This window comes from Amborella trichopoda, chromosome 6 (genome assembly GCF_054954075.1).
Source record: "Amborella trichopoda isolate Santa Cruz 75 chromosome 6, AtrichopodaSantaCruz75HAP2 v2.0, whole genome shotgun sequence".
NCBI lineage: Eukaryota > Viridiplantae > Streptophyta > Magnoliopsida > Amborellales > Amborellaceae > Amborella > Amborella trichopoda.
The window spans coordinates 38,981,913-39,001,175 of record NC_142341.1 but is presented as its reverse complement, the minus strand read 5'-3'; the positions used below and the strand labels follow the sequence as shown (position 1 = coordinate 39,001,175).

At 33.4% G+C, this 19,263-nt stretch overlaps 1 protein-coding gene across 28 annotated transcripts in view; it reads left to right on the top strand.

Moving 5' to 3' along the window:
- Window positions 1–316: 316 nt before the first annotated feature.
- Window positions 317–19,263, top strand: part of LOC18437191 (uncharacterized) — a 51,535-nt gene continuing 32,588 nt past the window's right edge. For 10 of the 28 annotated variants that reach the window (XR_016058436.1, XR_016058437.1, XR_002281473.2 and 7 more), the window contains exons 1-3: window positions 317–962; window positions 1,527–1,587; window positions 11,748–11,814. Coding sequence is in view for 3 of the 28 variants with exons in the window: in XM_088870631.1 (XP_088726757.1) it covers window positions 938–962; window positions 1,527–1,587; window positions 5,459–5,487; window positions 11,748–11,814; window positions 11,968–12,049 (264 nt within the window). In the remaining 25 variants the exon portion in view is untranslated. Of the gene's footprint in view, window positions 963–1,526; window positions 1,588–5,439; window positions 5,507–5,686; window positions 5,744–11,747; window positions 11,815–11,967; window positions 12,052–19,263 lie in introns of all 28 variants that reach the window. The other 18 variants (XR_002281475.2, XR_016058419.1, XR_002281476.2 and 15 more) reach the window with 10 other exon arrangements.

The following is a 19,263-nucleotide window of genomic DNA, read 5'->3' as shown; positions in this document are numbered from 1 at the left end:
ATGTAGATAGAGTAGATCTATGAAAACTTGAAAAATTGACGGTCCAAAAATGCGTTACAAGATGTACTATTTTCATAACTTGAATTCTATTTTTTTCTCGTATTCATGCATCTTAAGGTCGAGATGACCAATTTGAGGATATTTGGATATCAAAACAACCTCTTCCGGTGAAATTTTTGAAGTGGGCTCTAATTTAATTGTTTACCGCCTAGGCTTTATATAAACTTTTTCTTTAAATATATATGCTACATAGAATTAGATCTAACAACACCCTTTAAAAAATCGTCCGGGGAAGATAAATGTCTACAAACCATAATCGACAGGATTCGATAGGCCCTGCGATATTTGTCCCAAACAAAGAGGTACCGTCTCTCCCCGTCACCCCTACTGAATCTCTCTCTCCCCACTTCTGCAACTCTCTTGATGCCCTGCTTCCCAGCTCTTCCCCTCTTCCTGCTGAATCTCTCTCTCAAACCAGCCCCAACCAAAATCCAAATCTCTCTCTAAGACAAGCCTCAAATATCCCTAAACTAAAACCTAATTCCCCAATTCTCTCCCAATCTTCCGCTCCCCTCCTACCCCGAAGAAAAAAGGAAAACAAAAAAAAAAATCTGACCAGATTTTCTCTCCTGCTGATACCCAAATCTCTCTCTCGCTTCAATAATCTGCAACTTTGCCAATCTCTTCCCTTTCAAATTGATTTCCCGAACCCTAAAAATCCCAACCCCAGCTTCTCGTCCATTTTATTGGAAAATGAAATCTCCATGTCGTTTTGCCTTGAATCAATTCTTTGTTGGGATTTGAAGAAAGCCTTGACAATATTTTGAAGAAACCCTGCAATATTCTAAACTTACACGTTAGTTTCTTTCAAGCAAAGGCAAAATGGCGAAACCTGAACACCTTTTGGGCCAGCACTGGATAATAGTCCTTTTGCTATATGGACTGTTGCTTCTCTCAGTTGGGTAAGTGTAAACTTGCAGGTTTATCAAATATGCATTGTAAAAAAAAAATTGCAGTCCATTTTTCTATCCTTACAAAACTATTTGCATGTTTTGAAAGTATTTTTTTTTTATGATTCTTAACCTCATCTTTATCCCCGTCCTAGGAAATCCAGCATCTGAAAATGTTTATTTTCCCTAAATAATTGATAGAAGTCAGCACTCACAAAAAAAAGGACTTGGTTTCTATGCGGCCAGCCCGCATGTATGAAAAGAATAAAATAAATTGAAAACTAGAAATAATAATTATATTAAGAAAACATTTGGACAGTTAGTTACAATTGTTTTTAGATGGACCACCTATTTGCATCCATCTTTAAGATGGATGCTTTCTACCTCTGGACCGCATATTGTAGAAACAGTCCAGCCGGCATGCAACAATTTTCCCAAAAAAAATTCCATAAATAATTACGAGTGCTTCATGTATCTGTTGAGAGAGAGAGAGAGAGTGGGATTGGCAGGGGGAAGCTTCTTATCCAGAAAATAGTCAACTGGTTGAATTTATTGTATGCTATCTTTTTATTACAGTTGTTACTTTTGGCTACATCCTTACAGATCTCACCTTTCAAAGATTTTGTGGGATCACCAGGTACTCACTTTTCACTTTTTGTGATTTGCTTTTTGATAAGCTTTTACATTTGTTTATTTATTGTATGTTGGTTTTCTTTTTCCCAGAGAGGGAGGTAGTCTGTGTTTAATATTTGTCGTTTTCATTGCTAGTCCTATTCGTGCAAGAGGAAGAGGGAGACTCTCTCTCTTTTTCTCTAGATAGACAGAAACTTTCTTTAGTATCACAGAGATCTTATATCTATGCTTATTTTATATGATATTTCCGAGGTGTTAGTCATTTGAATACCTTAGTGGGTACCCTTCCATTATAACTTGTATGGAATTAGCAATAGTTTAGGAGCTGAATCGTATATTTTATACATACTGCTTGGATAAAAATCTCATCCAAAATATGGATTTCAATCTCTACCTTTTATCAATGATATACATATTGGGTGGTCAAAGAAAGTACTTTCTTACTTTTTCTATTCTTTTACTAGAGATATTTCTAGCACAAGGAAATCTAGACTAACCATCAAACATGTTCTCAACTTTCAAGCTACTAGTTTCCCTTTCTTCCTTGCATCCATGAATCAAACAGCTAGGTTGTTTAAGGGAAACTGCAGATAAATTTGCTTGGGCTTGAGTGTTTAATTATTCATGATTGAAAGACTACTTTGTGAGTTTGATTCATACCGCCTTAACCACCAAAAAAAAAAAGAAAGCTCGATTCCTATCTCTTAGCCACGGCAGTTTTTTATCGTTGGTTGTCTCAACTATGTTTGAGATTTGATTCCTAAGCTTTTTGAGATATCCTTTATGTATCTAACAAATGATCTTTTGCTTTGTTTTTGAAGGAGAATGAGTCAACTCATCAATATTCAAAATTAGAATATCTTCTCCTATGTCTCTGAGACCATATTGCTCAACCATAGAAATTCTCATCATTTTCATTTGAGAAACGAAGCATGATTCTTCCATGTTTTCAGGGTTTTAGAGAAATGAAGGAAAGCTAGGAGACTTGAATTTGAAAGCTTTTACAACTTCATCTTCTTTTTTCTTTTTGTAACTTTATTTGTTTTCAAATATTTGATGATGATTCTCATGGATTTGCATAAATTTTTCTTTAATTTCTTTTCCTTTACACTTTTATCAGCCAATATTTCTAATTTTTATTTTATTTCTTGAATATGGAATTCAATGGTCAATGGTTGATATATGCTTTTAAGCATATGAGTTCCAATGGATTAAATAGTTCAACCGGTGTACCTCATCATTCTGATCTCGTTCAGAATTGATGTTATGTACCCGAAGGTAGCTAGCATCTACCTTGATTTAGGACTTTCATGATCTTCTAATTGCTCAGTAGTAGTTGTAGCATAGGCCAGTTTAGGGGGCCAATCTCCGCCAATGACTAATGACTGGTTGGATTCCTTTTTGACTGTAGTCACCATATAACTTTGAGCAATTTTCCTCACAAACATAAGAGAAAATATTTCGATTTTGAATATCAATGAGTTAACTCATTCTCCTTTAAAAACAAAGCAAGTGATCATTTCTTGGATACATTAAATGAATATATATATATATATATATATGTATATAGGATGTATAGCGTAATAATTGTTCTTTAGAATCAATTTGTTGTTTTAAAATTCCACCAAGACCTTTATCAGAGGCGTCACATTCAATAATTTTGAAAGCAGTAGGATGTGGAAGAGAAAGGCATTCGAGGGTTTTTACCTTGCTCTTTATTGAAGTTTCTATTTGTTTTTGTAGTGCTTGAATTGTTTGTTGTATTGAAGAAGTTTGTAATTGTTCTTCAATCACTTTATATTTAATTTCTTGTTTTAGTGTACAAAGAAATTTTTCTTTATCCTTTAATTGGCTTTTGACATTATTTAATTCTTTTAATTTTGGTTTATGAATGAAATTAAACTGTATTGGAATATTTTGAATTGTTGATGAGATTCCTGTTTCATTTATGGTTATAGGATAGAGCAAAGTTAGGAATGGGACTCCTAATATTACTGATTGGCTTAATCCTTTAACCATGATAAATGGTGTATCAATACATTGGTGATTGTTACATACAGAAGCATTAGATAATTTATATTTAATAAATAATCTACTGCCATCTGCTGTATTTAATATTTGATTGGTTTTATCAAAATATTTGGAAGGTACAAGTCCTTCGTTTATACAATTTAAGTCAGCTCCTGAGTCTATAAGAGCTAAGGTTTCAAAACTATAATTTTTTGCAACTATAATTTTGACTTGAACAAACCATTTTTGTACCACTATTTTGTTTATTAGATTGACAGAAGGAATTGGTACTGTATGTACTTCTGAGGATTCAGGAGTATCTAATAATTGATTTGAATCAGAATTTATTAATTCATTAAATTCTATTTCATCTGTATCAGACTCTTGTTGAGACATTTGTTGTAATTCTAGTGATTGAATTCTATTTTTTAACTGTACTATTTCTGTCTTTATTTCTTTAATCTCTTTTTTGAGATCTGCGATTGTAGGTTCCTTTTGTTGAGAAGTATGTTGCTCACTTACTCTTTTTATTATAGCAGAAAAATTATATTCATCTGGATTTTTATTGATAGGTAGTGGTTTTGATTTATTTTTGGTAATATTAATAAATTGAGTAATAACAGCTCTTTTTTCATTAGGATCACTAATCTTATCAATAATATCTAAGATGAAATTATCTTCTTGAGTGAGTGTATGAACATTATGTTGAGGTAAAGGACAACTACAATCATTGTCTTCTGTTGAATTAGAGGATTCTATATCAGTGGTAGAATCAAAAGTGTTTGTCCACATAAGATCATCATCATCTATTTGGTCTAGATGAGAATCACTAGAAGTGGAGGAGGAAGAATCATAAGAAATTATATTGTACAAGTTTGATTTTATTGTATCATCTAGATTTAATGATTCTATTTTCTTTTTTAATTTACATTGGTGTTTATAATGTCCTATTTTGCCACACTTATAGCATACTGGTAATTTTTTCCTTTTCTTTGTATTAGGGGAAAATTTATTGATTAGCTTTCTTTTAGATTTTTTATAATACTTTCTATCTTTTTCCTTATTTTTGGATTTATATTTTTCTTTTTTGTATTTTTTCTTTTTCTTGTATACATTGTCAGGCATATTTTTCTTATCTAGATAATATCCAAATTGCTCACAAAAATCACCTAGTTCCTTTCTCTTGGTGATCTTTTGTTTATCTAGTTGTCTTTTTAATTTCATATCAGTGCATAAGGCTAAACCTTCAGCACATATTTCTGCAGAGAGTTCTCCGAGTGTATATGATGAATAGACAATTATTCCATTATGTTTATTTCGCAGTCTTTCTTTGACCTTTTCTGCGAATAAATATGGAAGACTAGCTATAAATTTTTCCTTCCAGTGGTCTAGCTGACAATCTTCTCTTATTAATAACCTTGAAAAAAATACATCTTTATACCATTTATAATGAGATAAGGTAGGACAGCGTAAATTAGAGAGCAGATCCTCTGATCTTGCTGCTAGCAATGATGTACTGCCTACAAAGTGTAAAGTAATGGTATATATTAGTGTGTTAACAGCATCACTTTCTGTGTATATTACTTCTTGATTTTGTTCATTTCTTCCTGTCCATTGTCTTGTATTATTGAGAATCCTTTGTTTTATATCATCATCCACATAAAAGTCCCACCATCCTCTTAACCATCCTGTAAATCCATTAACTATTGCTTTAGCAACCTCTTGATCATGGTTGCCTGCCATTTTATTTGCAGAGGCATACATTGTCATATGTCTCATGACATCTAATATTTTTAATTCAGATAACCCATCAATTTGCCAATTAACTATTGATCGTCCTGAATAGGATACTGCCTGTTGTATAGGATCTTCTTCCATTTGAATATCAACAGGGGTAAGTCTCTTATGATAAGGTAAGGTCGTTATGGGTTTCCAATATTTTTCATAGGCTATCTTATTGATAGTGTCAGTTATAGGAGTAGTATCCATAAATGCTTTTTCTTGATTTTGGATAGTATCTTCTATAATGGGTTCTTCTTCTGCAAGCATCATTGTTTCATGCTCAGGTATTACTATGGCTTTTCCTTTGTCAGAAGACTCGGGTGATTGAGGAATAATGGTTGGAGGAGGAATATTAATTTGAGATGATGGTACTCCTTTAATATCTAACTGGGATAGTTTTGATATTAATTGATCCATAAGGGATAGTTTTGATATTAATTGATCCATAAGGGATTTATTATTGTCTCCAATGTGAAATTTAGTTTTATTTAATTCTGGAGGAGGTTTAAATAATACTGATTTTGGAATAGAGGTAACAGAAGGATGTTCTTTTGATACAATTCTTTCTATTATCTCTGTTTGCGTTCCTAAAGATTGTAAATATAAATTTGTATAATTGTTTTGTTCCACAATATGAGGAATGTACTCTTGTTTTTTATTTAACTCTTTAGGTATAATTTTATAGGGTGTAGCTACTATGTCATATAGTGATTGAGGTTGTGTAGGCTCATTCTTTTTTGGAATAGCTGCCTTAAGTATAATACTCTTTTCAGGCGGATGTATACTAGCTGTTGTAGTACCATCAGTACTAATGTATGTTTTTTCTTCTATTGTTTGAATTTTATCAAATGAGGGAATAGTAATATTCTTTTCTATACACATTTCTTTTAACCATTGAAAAACTCCTATATTTAACCTTTCTTGGTGTAAAAATTTATTATATTTTTTATGTATTAGTTCTAGTAATCTTGGTTGAAATCTTTTCAAATACCATTCTTTTATATTTTTATTTTCTTCGGATAAATAATCTTTTTTGATAAAATCTTTATTTATTTTTCTCTTTTTCCTTTCTAGCTTAGCTGCTAGATAGGCTGCTATGTACTCATCTGAATATTGATTATTATCATAAATATCTTCTTCTATTTGTAGAGTACATACTTGAAAATCTTGTAATTCTTCAATACTGGGTTCAGTAGTTTGTGTGGTATGAGATTTAAATGTGTATGTAGGAATCACAACATTATCTGTGGTTCTTTGTGTTCCCCGAAATTGAATATCTGAGTTGGATGAAGAGGGTTGAATATGAAGAGGTAATATAATAACATTTGGATTGTGAGAGTAAGATTTTCTACTTGGTATTTTATTTTTAATATTTCTTCTCCTATTAATATTAATATCATCCTGTACTTGTGGTTGTTGAAATTTAATTTCAATATTACCATCTGTATGTTCTATTATTTAATTAGGAATATGATGTTGAGGAATTTCTTGTGGTTGGTTGGCATTCTGTAATGCCCATGATTGGGGTAATACTATATCTGACCATTTTATAGTTTTTGGGACAATCATATTAGATTTTTCTATGTTTGTTTGAAACAATATTGTTTGATCTTTTTGATCAAGTTTTAAAGTATTCGGACTTAAAGTATTCATGACTTTATAATATATTCGGTATATTATGGCTAAATTTTGTGAGCCATGGATCATGTTGAATCCATGTGTTTTTAGATTTATTGTTAAAATATCTAAAATATTTGGGTCAGTCAAAGAAACAGAAAAATTAGGAAAACAATTAAAATATATTGGACCACTACAAAGGCTGGATTGAACCATGCCAAGTAGAGAGTCTGTGAAAATATTGTGTCTTGTATCTCTTAGGCATACAAGCACAGAAGTGTTCATCCCTAAGCGGGTCAAAGGTTTTACGGCTATTTGAATAAGGCCAATGTGTAAATATTTGTAATTATTTTCCTTATGTTTTTCAATTACTTTCTTTGAGAGTAGGTGAAAGTCTTCTTGGTTTTGTTCCATACTTGCTTGAGTATGGATGTCAGTCTAAGGAGGAGGATTCTTTTTGAGTCTATCATATAAAGGTTTAGAGTCTAATGCAAGGTTAGGATAGAAATCACTAACATAGTTCAAACATCCTAAAAATCTTTGAAGTTCAGTTTTATCTAAAATCTTATCAGGGAATTTATCAGCAAAGGCAATGGATCTATCTATTGGAATAATAGTGCCATGATGTATCATATGTCTTAAGAATCTGATATTGGTTTTGAAAAGTGTAATCTTTTTGGCTGAAACAACTAAGCCAGCATGGTTTACTGCATGGATGAATGTGTGAATATGTTTGATGTGTTGGTCTATGGATTCTGAGAAGATTAATACATCATTAATATAAACTATCATGAAATGGTAATAAGCATTGAATACTTCATTCATTATTTTCTGAAATTCTGATGGAGCATTCTTCAAACCAAAAGGCATCACATTCCATTCGAATTGACCAAATGGAACATTAAATGCAGTTTTATATTTATCCTGTTCTTGGATTTGTATTTGCCAATATCCTGATTTCATATCAAATTTTGAAAATATACATGCTTGAGCAACTCTATCCAATAAGTCTTTTTTATTGGGAATAGGGTATCTTATCCATTTTAAAACTTTATTTAATGGTTTATAATTTATCACAAGCATTGTACCAAATCCCTTGGATTATGAAATGGGATTATACTATATCACCCAATACCACAAATGATTATACTTACATCCCTCGTTTGGGAAAAACCATATCTGTTAAATGGTGGGATATCTTCCAAATGGATCTCACCAAAGCCGCTCCAAAGAGAATACCTCCAAAAGCACCTAAATACCAGGAAAACCCAAATAGTGCAAACACCTCTTTTGACTTTCCAACTTATCTCCGAAATATGTTACAAACCAATCCCCATGCATCCAAAGAGGAACTGGAAAAACAAATGAAAGAAATTTTTGCTGAAGTCGTAAGAAAGCCAACTTCTTCCGAAGAAACCGTACAGTCCTCTCCACTTCATACCAATAGGTATCTCCAATTAAGCCAAAATGATCCAGAAGAAACAGATCCAGAAGAAACAGATCCAGAAGAATTCAGCCAAAGACCATGACGACATCCATGACGGCACAAAAAGACAAACAGCAATCAACAATAAACGACGAAATACTATTCCAAGATTCCATCACCTACATATACGACAAATGTGGTGGTCATGTCACCGACAAAGAACACTGTGCTCCACTGAAGTAATAATGTAATATGGCCAAAAGTGCCACTATACAAAGATGCTTTTCTTTTCTTTTCTTTCTTTTTATTTTTGTCTTCTTGCGTCAACTTTCTCTTGTCCTATTTGAGGCGAATCTCTTTATGCCTCCACTCTCTCACTCTCTTGTCGTCTTATACCGACGAATCTCTTTATGCCTCCACTCTCTCACTCTCTCTTGTCGTCTTGTACCGACAAAACTTTCCCAGTTTGTCGTTCTCTACTCTCCTCTTTATTCCTTTCTTCATGAGGAAGAAATTCCTCTCTATAAAAAGGGAGCAGACCCTCTTCATTCGGCAGGGTCTCACTTCTCCTCCTCCTCTCTTCTATTCCTTTGCTCAGAAACCCCAAGGGTCTCTCATTCCCTTCTGACTCTTCCTCTTGCCTAAACCCTGCAACCTGAAACCTACCTGTACCTACCTGCAACCTGAAACCTACCTGTACCTACCTGCAACCTGTACCTACCTGTACTTACCTGCAACCTGAAACCTACCTGTACCTACCTGCAATCTGTACCTACCTGTACCTATCTGCAACCTGAAACCTACCTGTACCTACCTGGAACCTGTACCTACCTGCAACCTACCTACGTACTTAACTTGTAATCTTCTGCAACCTGCAACCTACTTGCAACCTGCAACCTCCTGCTACCTGTACCTTACCTGTAACCTCTGCAACCTACCTCTGCAACCTTTCAAATCTTTTCAGTTTTTGCAATAAGAATTTGGAGCTATCCTCGCCCTCATAGCTCGACATAATCAGGTTCTTTCTTACCTTACTTTGTTAATTATGTGTGATTGTAATATCAACGATTTACCTTCATACTACCCACATCACTGGAAGTTATTTTCCAGTTACTGTCTGTGTACACAGTAAGTCTCCCTTTCTCTTCAGTCTGACCTCTCTCAGTTTGATCTCTCTCTGAAATATACTCTTTTCTCTCTTCTCTTCTTTATCTTGTAATATATCTCTTTCTCTTTCTGTAATATAAAGTTCATGTACAAAGCACATGTTTGTAATATAAGTATATATTTGAGTATATATTTGAATCATGCAATTTAAGATTCTATTTAATATTAAGATCGGAGAAAATAGTTATGCTCAGTGGATAGTAGTTGATATATCACTAATCCCTTTATTAGGAATAATCTTGTTTTGCCTTAACTATTATAGAATTTTACAAGCAATAATCACTTACAACGGTTTGTTGTTCACATACCTGTTATAAAACAAATAATTATATTCTGAAACTAAAATAAACAATAAAAATAAGCAACAAGTGTTTCTTGTGGTTGGTTGGCATTCTGTAATGCCCATGATTGGGGTAATACTATATCTGACCATTTTATAGTTTTTGGGACAATCATATTAGATTTTTCTATGTTTGTTTGAAACAATATTGTTTGATCTTTTTGATCAAGTTTTAAAGTATTCGGACTTAAAGTATTCATGACTTTATAATATATTGGGTATATTATGGCTAAATTTTCTGAGCCATGGATCATGTTGAATCCATGTGTTTTTAGATTTATTGTTAAAATATCTAAAATATTTGGGTCAGTCAAAGAAACAGAAAAATTAAGAAAACAATTAAAATATATTGGACCACTACAAAGGCTGGATTGAACCATGCCAAGTAGAGAGTCTGTGAAAATATTGTGTCTTGTATCTCTTAGGCATACAAGCACAGAAGTGTTCAACCCTCAGCGGGTCAAAGGTTTTACGGCTATTTGAATAAGGCCAATGTGTAAATATTTGTAATTATTTTCTTTATGTTTTTCAATTACTTTCTTTGAGAGTAGGTGAAAGTCTTCTTGGTTTTGAGTTACTGATAGACTTTTTTCTACAGTCTTGATGGCATAACCCATCTTGAGTTTAAATGATCTTTTATTATAAACATCATGAATTGGTACCTTAGGAATATTCCAGTTTTGAATATTTTCCTCAATATCATTTATAATAATTTGTTCTTTATTTTTTACTCTAAGTTTTGAAGATATAGTTGCATTTTACCATAAGATACTAAGTGAGATTGACCACCAAGAAAGTTGGTCCGAGAGTTAAGGCAAGAGACAAGTGAAAGCCGATAGCAAAAGTACCGCCAAGGCCAGGAAGAGCCGCTTAGGGAAAAAAGCTAAGGCCACTGAATGTCCAGATTGTCATTATCCGCAACCTACGGATGGCTAATCTCATAAGGAATCTTACAGGAAAAACTGTAGCTTCATCTTCAACGAAAATAAAGAACAAATTATTATAAATGATATTGAGGAAAATATTCAAAACTGGAACATTCCTAAGGTACCAATTCACGATGTTTATAATAAAGGATCATTTAAACTCAAGATGGGTTATGCCATCAGGACTGTAGAAGAAAGTCTATCAGTAACTCAAAACCAAGAAGACTTTCACCTACTCTCAAAGAAAGTAATTGAAAAACATAAAGAAAATAATTACAAATATTTACACATTGGCCTTATTCAAATAGCCGTAAAACCTTTGACCCGCTTAGGGTTGAACACTTCTGTGCTTGTATGCCTAAGAGATACAAGACAATATTTTCACAGACTCTCTACTTGGCATGGTTGAATCCAGCCTTTGTTTTTCATTCCAGTGGTCTAGCTGACAATCTTCTCTTATTAATAACCTTGAGAAAAATACATCTTTATACCATTTATAATGAGATAAGGTAGGACAGCGTAAATTAGAGAGCAGATCTTCTGATCTTGGTGCTAGCATTGATGTACTGCCTACAAAGTGTAAAGTAATGGTATATATTAGTGTGTTAACAGCATCACTTTCTGTGTATATTACTTCTTGATTTTGTTCATTTCTTCCCGTCCATTGTCTTGTATTATTGAGAATCCTTTGTTTTGTATCATCATCCACATAAAAGTCCCACCATCTTCTTAACCATCCTGTAAATCCATTAACTATTGCTTTAGCAACCTCTTGATCATGGTTGCTTGCCATTTTATTTGCAGAGGCATACATTGTCATATGTCTCATGACATCTAATATTTTTAATTCAGATAACCCATCAATTTGCTAATTAACTATTGATTGTCTTGAATAGGATACTGCTTGTTGTATAGGATCTTCTTCCATTTGGATATCAACAGGGGTAGGTCTCTTATGATAAGGTAAGGCCGTTATGGGTTTCCAATATTTTCCATAGGCTATCTTATTGATGGTGTCAGTTATAGGAGTAGTATCTATAAATGCTTTTTCTTGATTTTCGATAGTATCTTCTATAATGGGTTTTTCTTCTGCAAGCATCATTGTTTCATGCTCAGGTATTACTATGGCTTTTCCTTTGTCAGAAGACTCGGGTGGTTGAGGAATAATGGTTGGAGGAGGAATATTAATTTGAGATGATGGTACTCCTTTAATAGCTAACTGGGGTAGTTTTGATATTAATTGATCCATAAGGGATTTATTATTGTCTCCAATGTGAAATTGAGTTTTATTTAATTCTAGAGGAGGTTTAAATAATACTGATTTTGGAATAGAGGTAACAGAAGGATGTTCTTTTGATACAATTCTTTCTATTCTCTCTGTTTGCTTTTCTAAAGATTGTAAATATAAATTTGTATAATTGTTTTGTTCCACAATATGAGGAATGTACTCTTGTTTTTTATTTAACTCTTTAGGTATAATTTTATAGGGTGTAGCTACTATGTCATATAGTGATTGAGGTTGTGTAGGCTCATTCTTTTTTGGAATAGCTGCCTTGAGTATAATACTCTTTTCAGGCGGATGTATACTAGCTGTTGTAGTACCATCAGTACTAATGTATGTTTTTTCTTCTATTGTTTGAATTTTATAAAATGAGGGAATAGTAATATTCTTTTCTATACGCATTTCTTTTAACCATTGAAAAAATCCTATATTTAACCTTTCTTGGTGTAAAAATTTATTATATTTTTTATGTATTAGTTCTAGTAATCTTGGTTGAAATCTTTTCAAATACCATTCTTTTATATTTTTATTTTCTTCGGATAAATAATCTTTTTTGATAAAATCTTTATTTATTTTTCTCTTTTTCCTTTCTAGCTTAGCTGCTAGATAGGCTGCTATGTACTCATCTGAATATTGATTATTATCATAAATATCTTCTTCTATTTGTAGAGTACATACTCGAAAATCTTGTAATTCTTCAATACTGGGTTCAGTAGTTTGTGTGGTATGAGATTTAAATGTGTATGTAGGAATCACAACATTATCTGTGGTTCTTTGTGTTCCCTGAAATTGAATATCTGAGTTGGATGAAGAGGGTTGAGTAGGAGGAGGTAATATAATAACATTTGGATTGTGAGAATAAGGTTTCTACTTGGTATTTTATTTTTAATATTTCTTCTCCTATTAATATTAATATCATCTTGTACTTGTGGTTGTTGAAATTTAATTTCAATATTACCATATGTATGTTCTATTATTTGATTAGGAATATGATGTTTAGGAATTTCTTGTGGTTGGTTGGCATTCTGTAATGCCCATGATTGGGGTAATACTATATCTGACCATTTTATAGTTTTTGGGACAATCATATTAGCTTTTTCTATGTTTGTTTGAAATAATATTGTTTGATCTTTTTGATCAAGTTTTAAAGTATTCGGACTTAAAGTATTCATGACTTTAGCGGATAATGACAATTTGGACATTCAGTGGCCTTAGCTTTTTTCCCTAAGCGGCTCTTCCTGGCTTTGGCGGTACTTTTGCTGTCGGCTTTCACTTGTCTCTTGCCTTAACTCTCGGACCAACTTTCTTGGTGGTCAATCTCACTTAGTATCTTATTGTAAAATGTAACTTTATCTTTTAACTTATTGCATTAAAAGAACAGTTTGTACAAATTCTCCAGTTGTAACTGTTTACACAGTTCCACCGTTGAACAGTTCTACTGTTGTAATTTGTTGACAGTGTTTTACAGTTGTGGCTCTGATACCAACTTTCGCCAAGATCTACAGTACTGTCACTTGTTGCTTATTTTTATTGTTTATTTTAGTTTCAGAATATAATTATTTGTTTTATAACAGGTATGTGAACAACAAACCATTGTAAGTGATTATTGCTTGTAAAATTCTATAATAGTTAAGGCAAAACAAGATTATTCCTAATAAAGGGATTAGTGATATATCAACTACTATCCACTGAGCATAACTATTTTCTCCGATCTTAATATTAAATAGAATCTTAAATTGCATGATTCAAATATATACTCAAACGTATACTTATATTACAAACATGTGCTTTGTACATGAACTTTATATTACAGAAAGAGAAAGAGATATATTACAGAGAAAAAGATAAAGAAGAGAAGAGAGAAAAGAGTATATTTCAGAGAGAGATCAAACTGAGAGAGGTTAGACTGAAGAGAAAGGGAGACTTACTGTGTACACAGACAGTAACTGGAAAATAACTTCCAGTGATGTGGGCAGTATGAGGGTAAATCGTTGATATTACAATCACACATAATTAACAAAGTAAGGTAAGAAAGAACCTGATTATGTCGAGCTATGAGGGCGAGGATAGCTCCAAATTCTTATTGCAAAAACTGAAAAGATTTGAAAGGTTGCAGAGGTAGGTTGCAGAGGTTACAGGTAAGGTACCGGTAGCAGGAGGTTGCAGGTTGCAGGTAGGTTGCAGGTTGCAGAAGGTTACAAGTTAAGTACGTAGGTAGGTTGCAGGTAGGTACAGGTTGCAGGTAGGTATAGGTAGGTTTCTGGTTGCAGGTAGGTACAGGTAGGTACAGGTTGCAGGTAGGTACAGGTAGGTTTCAGGTTGCAGGTAGGTACATGTAGGTACAGGTTGCAGGTAGGTACAGGTAGGTTTCAGGTTGCAGGTAAGTACAGGTAGGTTTCAGGTTGCAGGGTTTAGGCAAGAGGAAGAGTCAGAAGGGAATGAGAGACCCTTGGGGTTTCTGAGCAAAGGAATAGAAGAGAGGAGGAGCAGTGAGACTCTGCCGAATGAAGAGGGTCTGCTCCCTTTTTATAGAGAGGAATTCCTTCCTCATGAAGAAAGGAATAAAGGAGAGAGTAGAGAACGACAAACTGGGAAAGTTTTGTCGGTACAAGACGACAAGAGAGAGTGAGAGAGTGGAGGCATAAAGAGATTCGTCGGTATAAGACGACAAGAGAGAGTGAGAGAGTGGAGGCATAAAGAGATTCGCCTCAAATAGGACAAGAGAAAGTTGACGCAAGAAGACAAATAAAAAGAAAGAAAAGAAAAGAAAAGCATCTTTGTACAGTGGCACTTTTGGCCATATTACATTATTACTTCAGTGGAGCACAGTGTTCTTTGTCGGTGACATGACCACCATATTTGTCGTATGTCGGTGATGGAGTCTTGGAATAGTATTTCGTCGTTTATTGTTGATTGCTGTTTGTCTTTTTGTACCGTCATGGATGTCGTCATGGTCTTTGGCTGAATTCTTCTGAATCTGTCTCTTCTGGATCATTTTGGCTTAATTGGAGATACCTATTGGTATGAAGTGGAGAGGACTGTACGGTTTCTTCGGAAGATGTTGGCTTTCTTCCGGCTTCAGCAAAAATTTCTTTCATTTGTTTTTCCAGTTCCTCTTTAGATGCATGGCGATTTGTTTGTAACATATTTCGGAGATAAGTTGGAAAGTCAAAAGAGGTGTTTGCAGTATTTGGGTTTTCCTAGTATTTAGGTGCTTTTGGAGGTATTCTTTTTGGAGTGGCTTTGGTGAGATCCATTTGGAAGATATCCCACCATTTAACAGATATGGTTTTTCCCAAACAAGGGATGTAGGAATAATCATTTGTGGTATTGGGTGATATAGTATAATCCCATTTCATAATCCAAGGGATTTGGTACAATGCCATAAAGTAGAGGTGAGTGTCAACTGAAGTATCACTATTATTGTATTGTATAAATTGTTCCTGCAACTCCTTGAAAGGAGGAGGTAAACTCAAAGCAGTTGAACCCCACACAAAATACCAGTTTTGAAACCATGTGGGGAATCTTTCAAAAATAGGCAGCCGGAACTGTAAATACCAGCTGTGTGTATTGTTGGGATTTTGGTAGTAAAAGAATTTGTGCCAGGCTTCTATATACTCGGCATATTTAAAATATTTATAAGAAAACTCTGGGTTTTGTAATTTCTTTCCCTGTGCGGGATTGCAACCCCACTCATCATAGGAAAGAAGTTTCTTTATTTGAACTTTAGAATAAGCTATTATTCTAGTATTTTGTTGGAAGTAATGGACAACAGAGATGGACCCTTTTTCCATGAGTATGGCTTCATAGTATTCTCGTGTCTTAACCCCATTGATAGGATTAAGATGATTGAGCAAGTATAAGGGTGCAAGTTTACTTGGATCCATGTGAACCTGATGTTCATCAATGGTTATATCCATTAAAAAGGCTCTTTCAATGTATACAGATCGTGGCGTATTTGATGGAGGAACAGGTTTTGACTGTGCTGGTGAGAATATGGGAGTAGAAGCATGTGCTTCTGGATAAGTTATTTGATGGATTGGAGATTGAGAAGGTGAACGGATATTCAAAGGTCAAGGTTCTCTTTCATAAGGAACTAGAGATTTCATGGGTTGTTTATCCCTGCGAGAATTGCCTCGGGATCCCATGTTTAAAAATGGAATATCAGTATTGGTTTGATTCTCTTGGAATAATTGGTGAGCCAGAGATAGTGGAGCTTCGTCGTTGGCGTTAGTGTTGCCCCCCGGCAAAAATTCAAGGGTGAGAAAATCGGGTAAAGAATTAAAAGACCCGGGAAGATGTTCGATTGAGAAATCAAAGGCAGATAAAATTGCCTGCCAGCGGGCAAATATTTGTTTAGAAAACAAATTTTGCACATCTTTTTGCAGTATATCTTTGGCTGCTTTGCAGTCAGTTCGTATGAGAAAGTGTTGGTTTAAAACATCACTTTGGAATTTGGTGACACAGTGGACTATGGCTAATAATTCCTTTTTCACCATGGAATAATTTAACTGTGGAATTCCATGCCTTGGATGTATAGCGTAATAATTGTTCTTTAGAATCAATTTGTTGTTTTAAAATTCCACCAAGACCTTTATCAGAGGCGTCACATTCAATAATTTTGAAAGCAGTAGGATGTGGAAGAGAAAGGCATTCGAGGGTTTTTACCTTGCTCTTTATTACCTTTATTGCTTGAGTATGGATGTCAGTCCAAGGAGGAGGATTCTTTTTGAGTCTATCATATAAAGGTTTAGAGTCTAATGCAAGGTTAGGATAGAAATCACTAACATAGTTCAAACATCTTAAAAATCTCTGAAGTTCAGTTTTATCTAAAATCTTATCAGGGAATTTATCAGCAAAGGCAATGGATCTATCTATTGGAATAATAGTGCCATGATGTATCATATGTCCTAAGAATCTGATATTGGTTTTGAAAAGTGTAATCTTTTTGGCTGAAACAACTAAGCCAGCATGGTTTACTGCATGGATGAATGTGTGAATATGTTTGATGTGTTGGTCTATGGATTCTGAGAAGATTAATACATCATCAATATAAACTATCATGAAATGGTAATAAGCATTGAATACTTCATTCATTATTTTCTGAAATTCTGATGGAGCATTCTTCAAACCAAAAGGCATCACATTCCATTCGAATTGACCAAATGGAACATTAAATGCAGTTTTATATTTATCCTGTTCTTGGATTGTATTTGCCAATATCCTGATTTTATATCAAATTTTGAAAATATACATGCTTGAGCAACTCTATCCAATAAGTCTTTTTTATTGGGAATAGGGTATCTTATCCATTCTAAAACTTTATTTAATGGTTTATAATTTATCACAAGTATAGGAACTCCTCTTTCTTTTTAAGCATTTTTGTTAACATAAAAAGCTGCACAACTCCAAGGTGAAGAACTTGGTCTTATGAGCTTTCTTTGTTGGAGTTCAGTTATTTCGTTTTGGCACATTTCTAATAAACTGGTATCCATTTGTATTGGTCTAGCTTTAGTAGGGATTTGTCTTTCGTCAAATCCTTGTTCGTATGGTAAACTTATATTATGTTTTTTTCTTTCCCAAAAAGCATTAGGATGTTCACTGCATATTGAAGTTTCTATTTGTTTTTGTAGTGCTTGAATTGTTTATTGTATTGAAGAAGTTTGTAATTGTTCTTCAATCACTTTATATTTAATTTCTTGTTTTAGTGTACAAAGAAATTTTTCTTTATCCTTTAATTGGCTTTTGACATTATTTAATTCTTTTAATTTTGGTTTATGAATGAAATTAAACTGTATTGGAATATTTTGAATTGTTGATGAGATTCCTGTTTCATTTATGGTTATAGGATAGAGCAAAGTTAGAAATGGGACTCCTAATATTACTGATTGGCTTAATCCTTTAACCATGATAAATGGTATATCAATACATTGGTGATTGTTACATATAGAAGCATTAGATAATTTATGTTTAATAAATAATCTACTACCATCTGCTGTATTTAATAGTTGAGTGGTTTTATCAAAATATTTGGAAGGTACAAGTCCTTCGTTTATACAATTTAAGTCAGCTCTTGAGTTTATAAGAGCTGAAGTTTCAAAACTATAATTTTTTGCAACTATAATTTTGACTTGAACAAACCATTTTTGTACCACTATTTTGTTTATTAGATTGATAGAAGGAATTGGTACTGTATGTACTTCTGAGGATTCAGGAGTATCTAATAATTGATTTGAATCAGAATTTATTAATTCATTAAATTCTATTTCATCTGTATCAGACTCTTGTTGAGACATTTGTTGTAATTCTAGTGATTGAATTCTATTTTTTAATTGTATTATTTCTGTCTTTATTTCTTTAATCGCTTTTTTGAGATCTGGGATTGTAGGTTCCTTTTGTTGAGAAGTATGTTGCTCACTTACTCTTTTTATTATAGCAGAAAAATTATATTCATCTGGATTTTTATTGATAGGTAGTGGTTTTGATTTATTTTTGGTAATATTAATAAATTGAGTAATAACAGCTCTTTTTTCATTAGGATCACTAATCTTATCAATAATATCTAAGATGAAATTATCTTCTTGAGTGAGTGTATGAACATTATGTTGAGGTAAAGGACAACTACAATCATTGTCTTCTGTTGAATTAGAGGATTCTATATCAGTGGTAGAATCAGAAGTGTTTGTCCATATTAATGGATATAACCATTGATGAACATCAGGTTCACATGGATCCAAGTAAATTTGCACCCTTATACTTGTTCAATCATCTTAATCCTATCAATGGGGTTAAGACTCGAGAATACTATGAAGCCATACTCATGGAAACAGGGTTCATCTCTGTTGTCCATTACTTCCAACAAAATACTAGAATAATAGCTTATTCTAAAGTTCAAATAAAGAAACTTCTTTCCTATGATGAGTGGGGTTGCAATCCCGCACAGGGAAAGAAATTACAAAACCCAGAGTTTTCTTATAAATATTTTAAATATGCCGAGTATATAGAAGCCTGACCAAATTCCTTTACTACCAAAATCTCAACAATACATACAGCTGGTATTTACAGTTCCGGCTGCCTATTTTTGAAAGATTCCCCACATGGTTTCAAAACTGGTATTTTGTGTGGGGTTC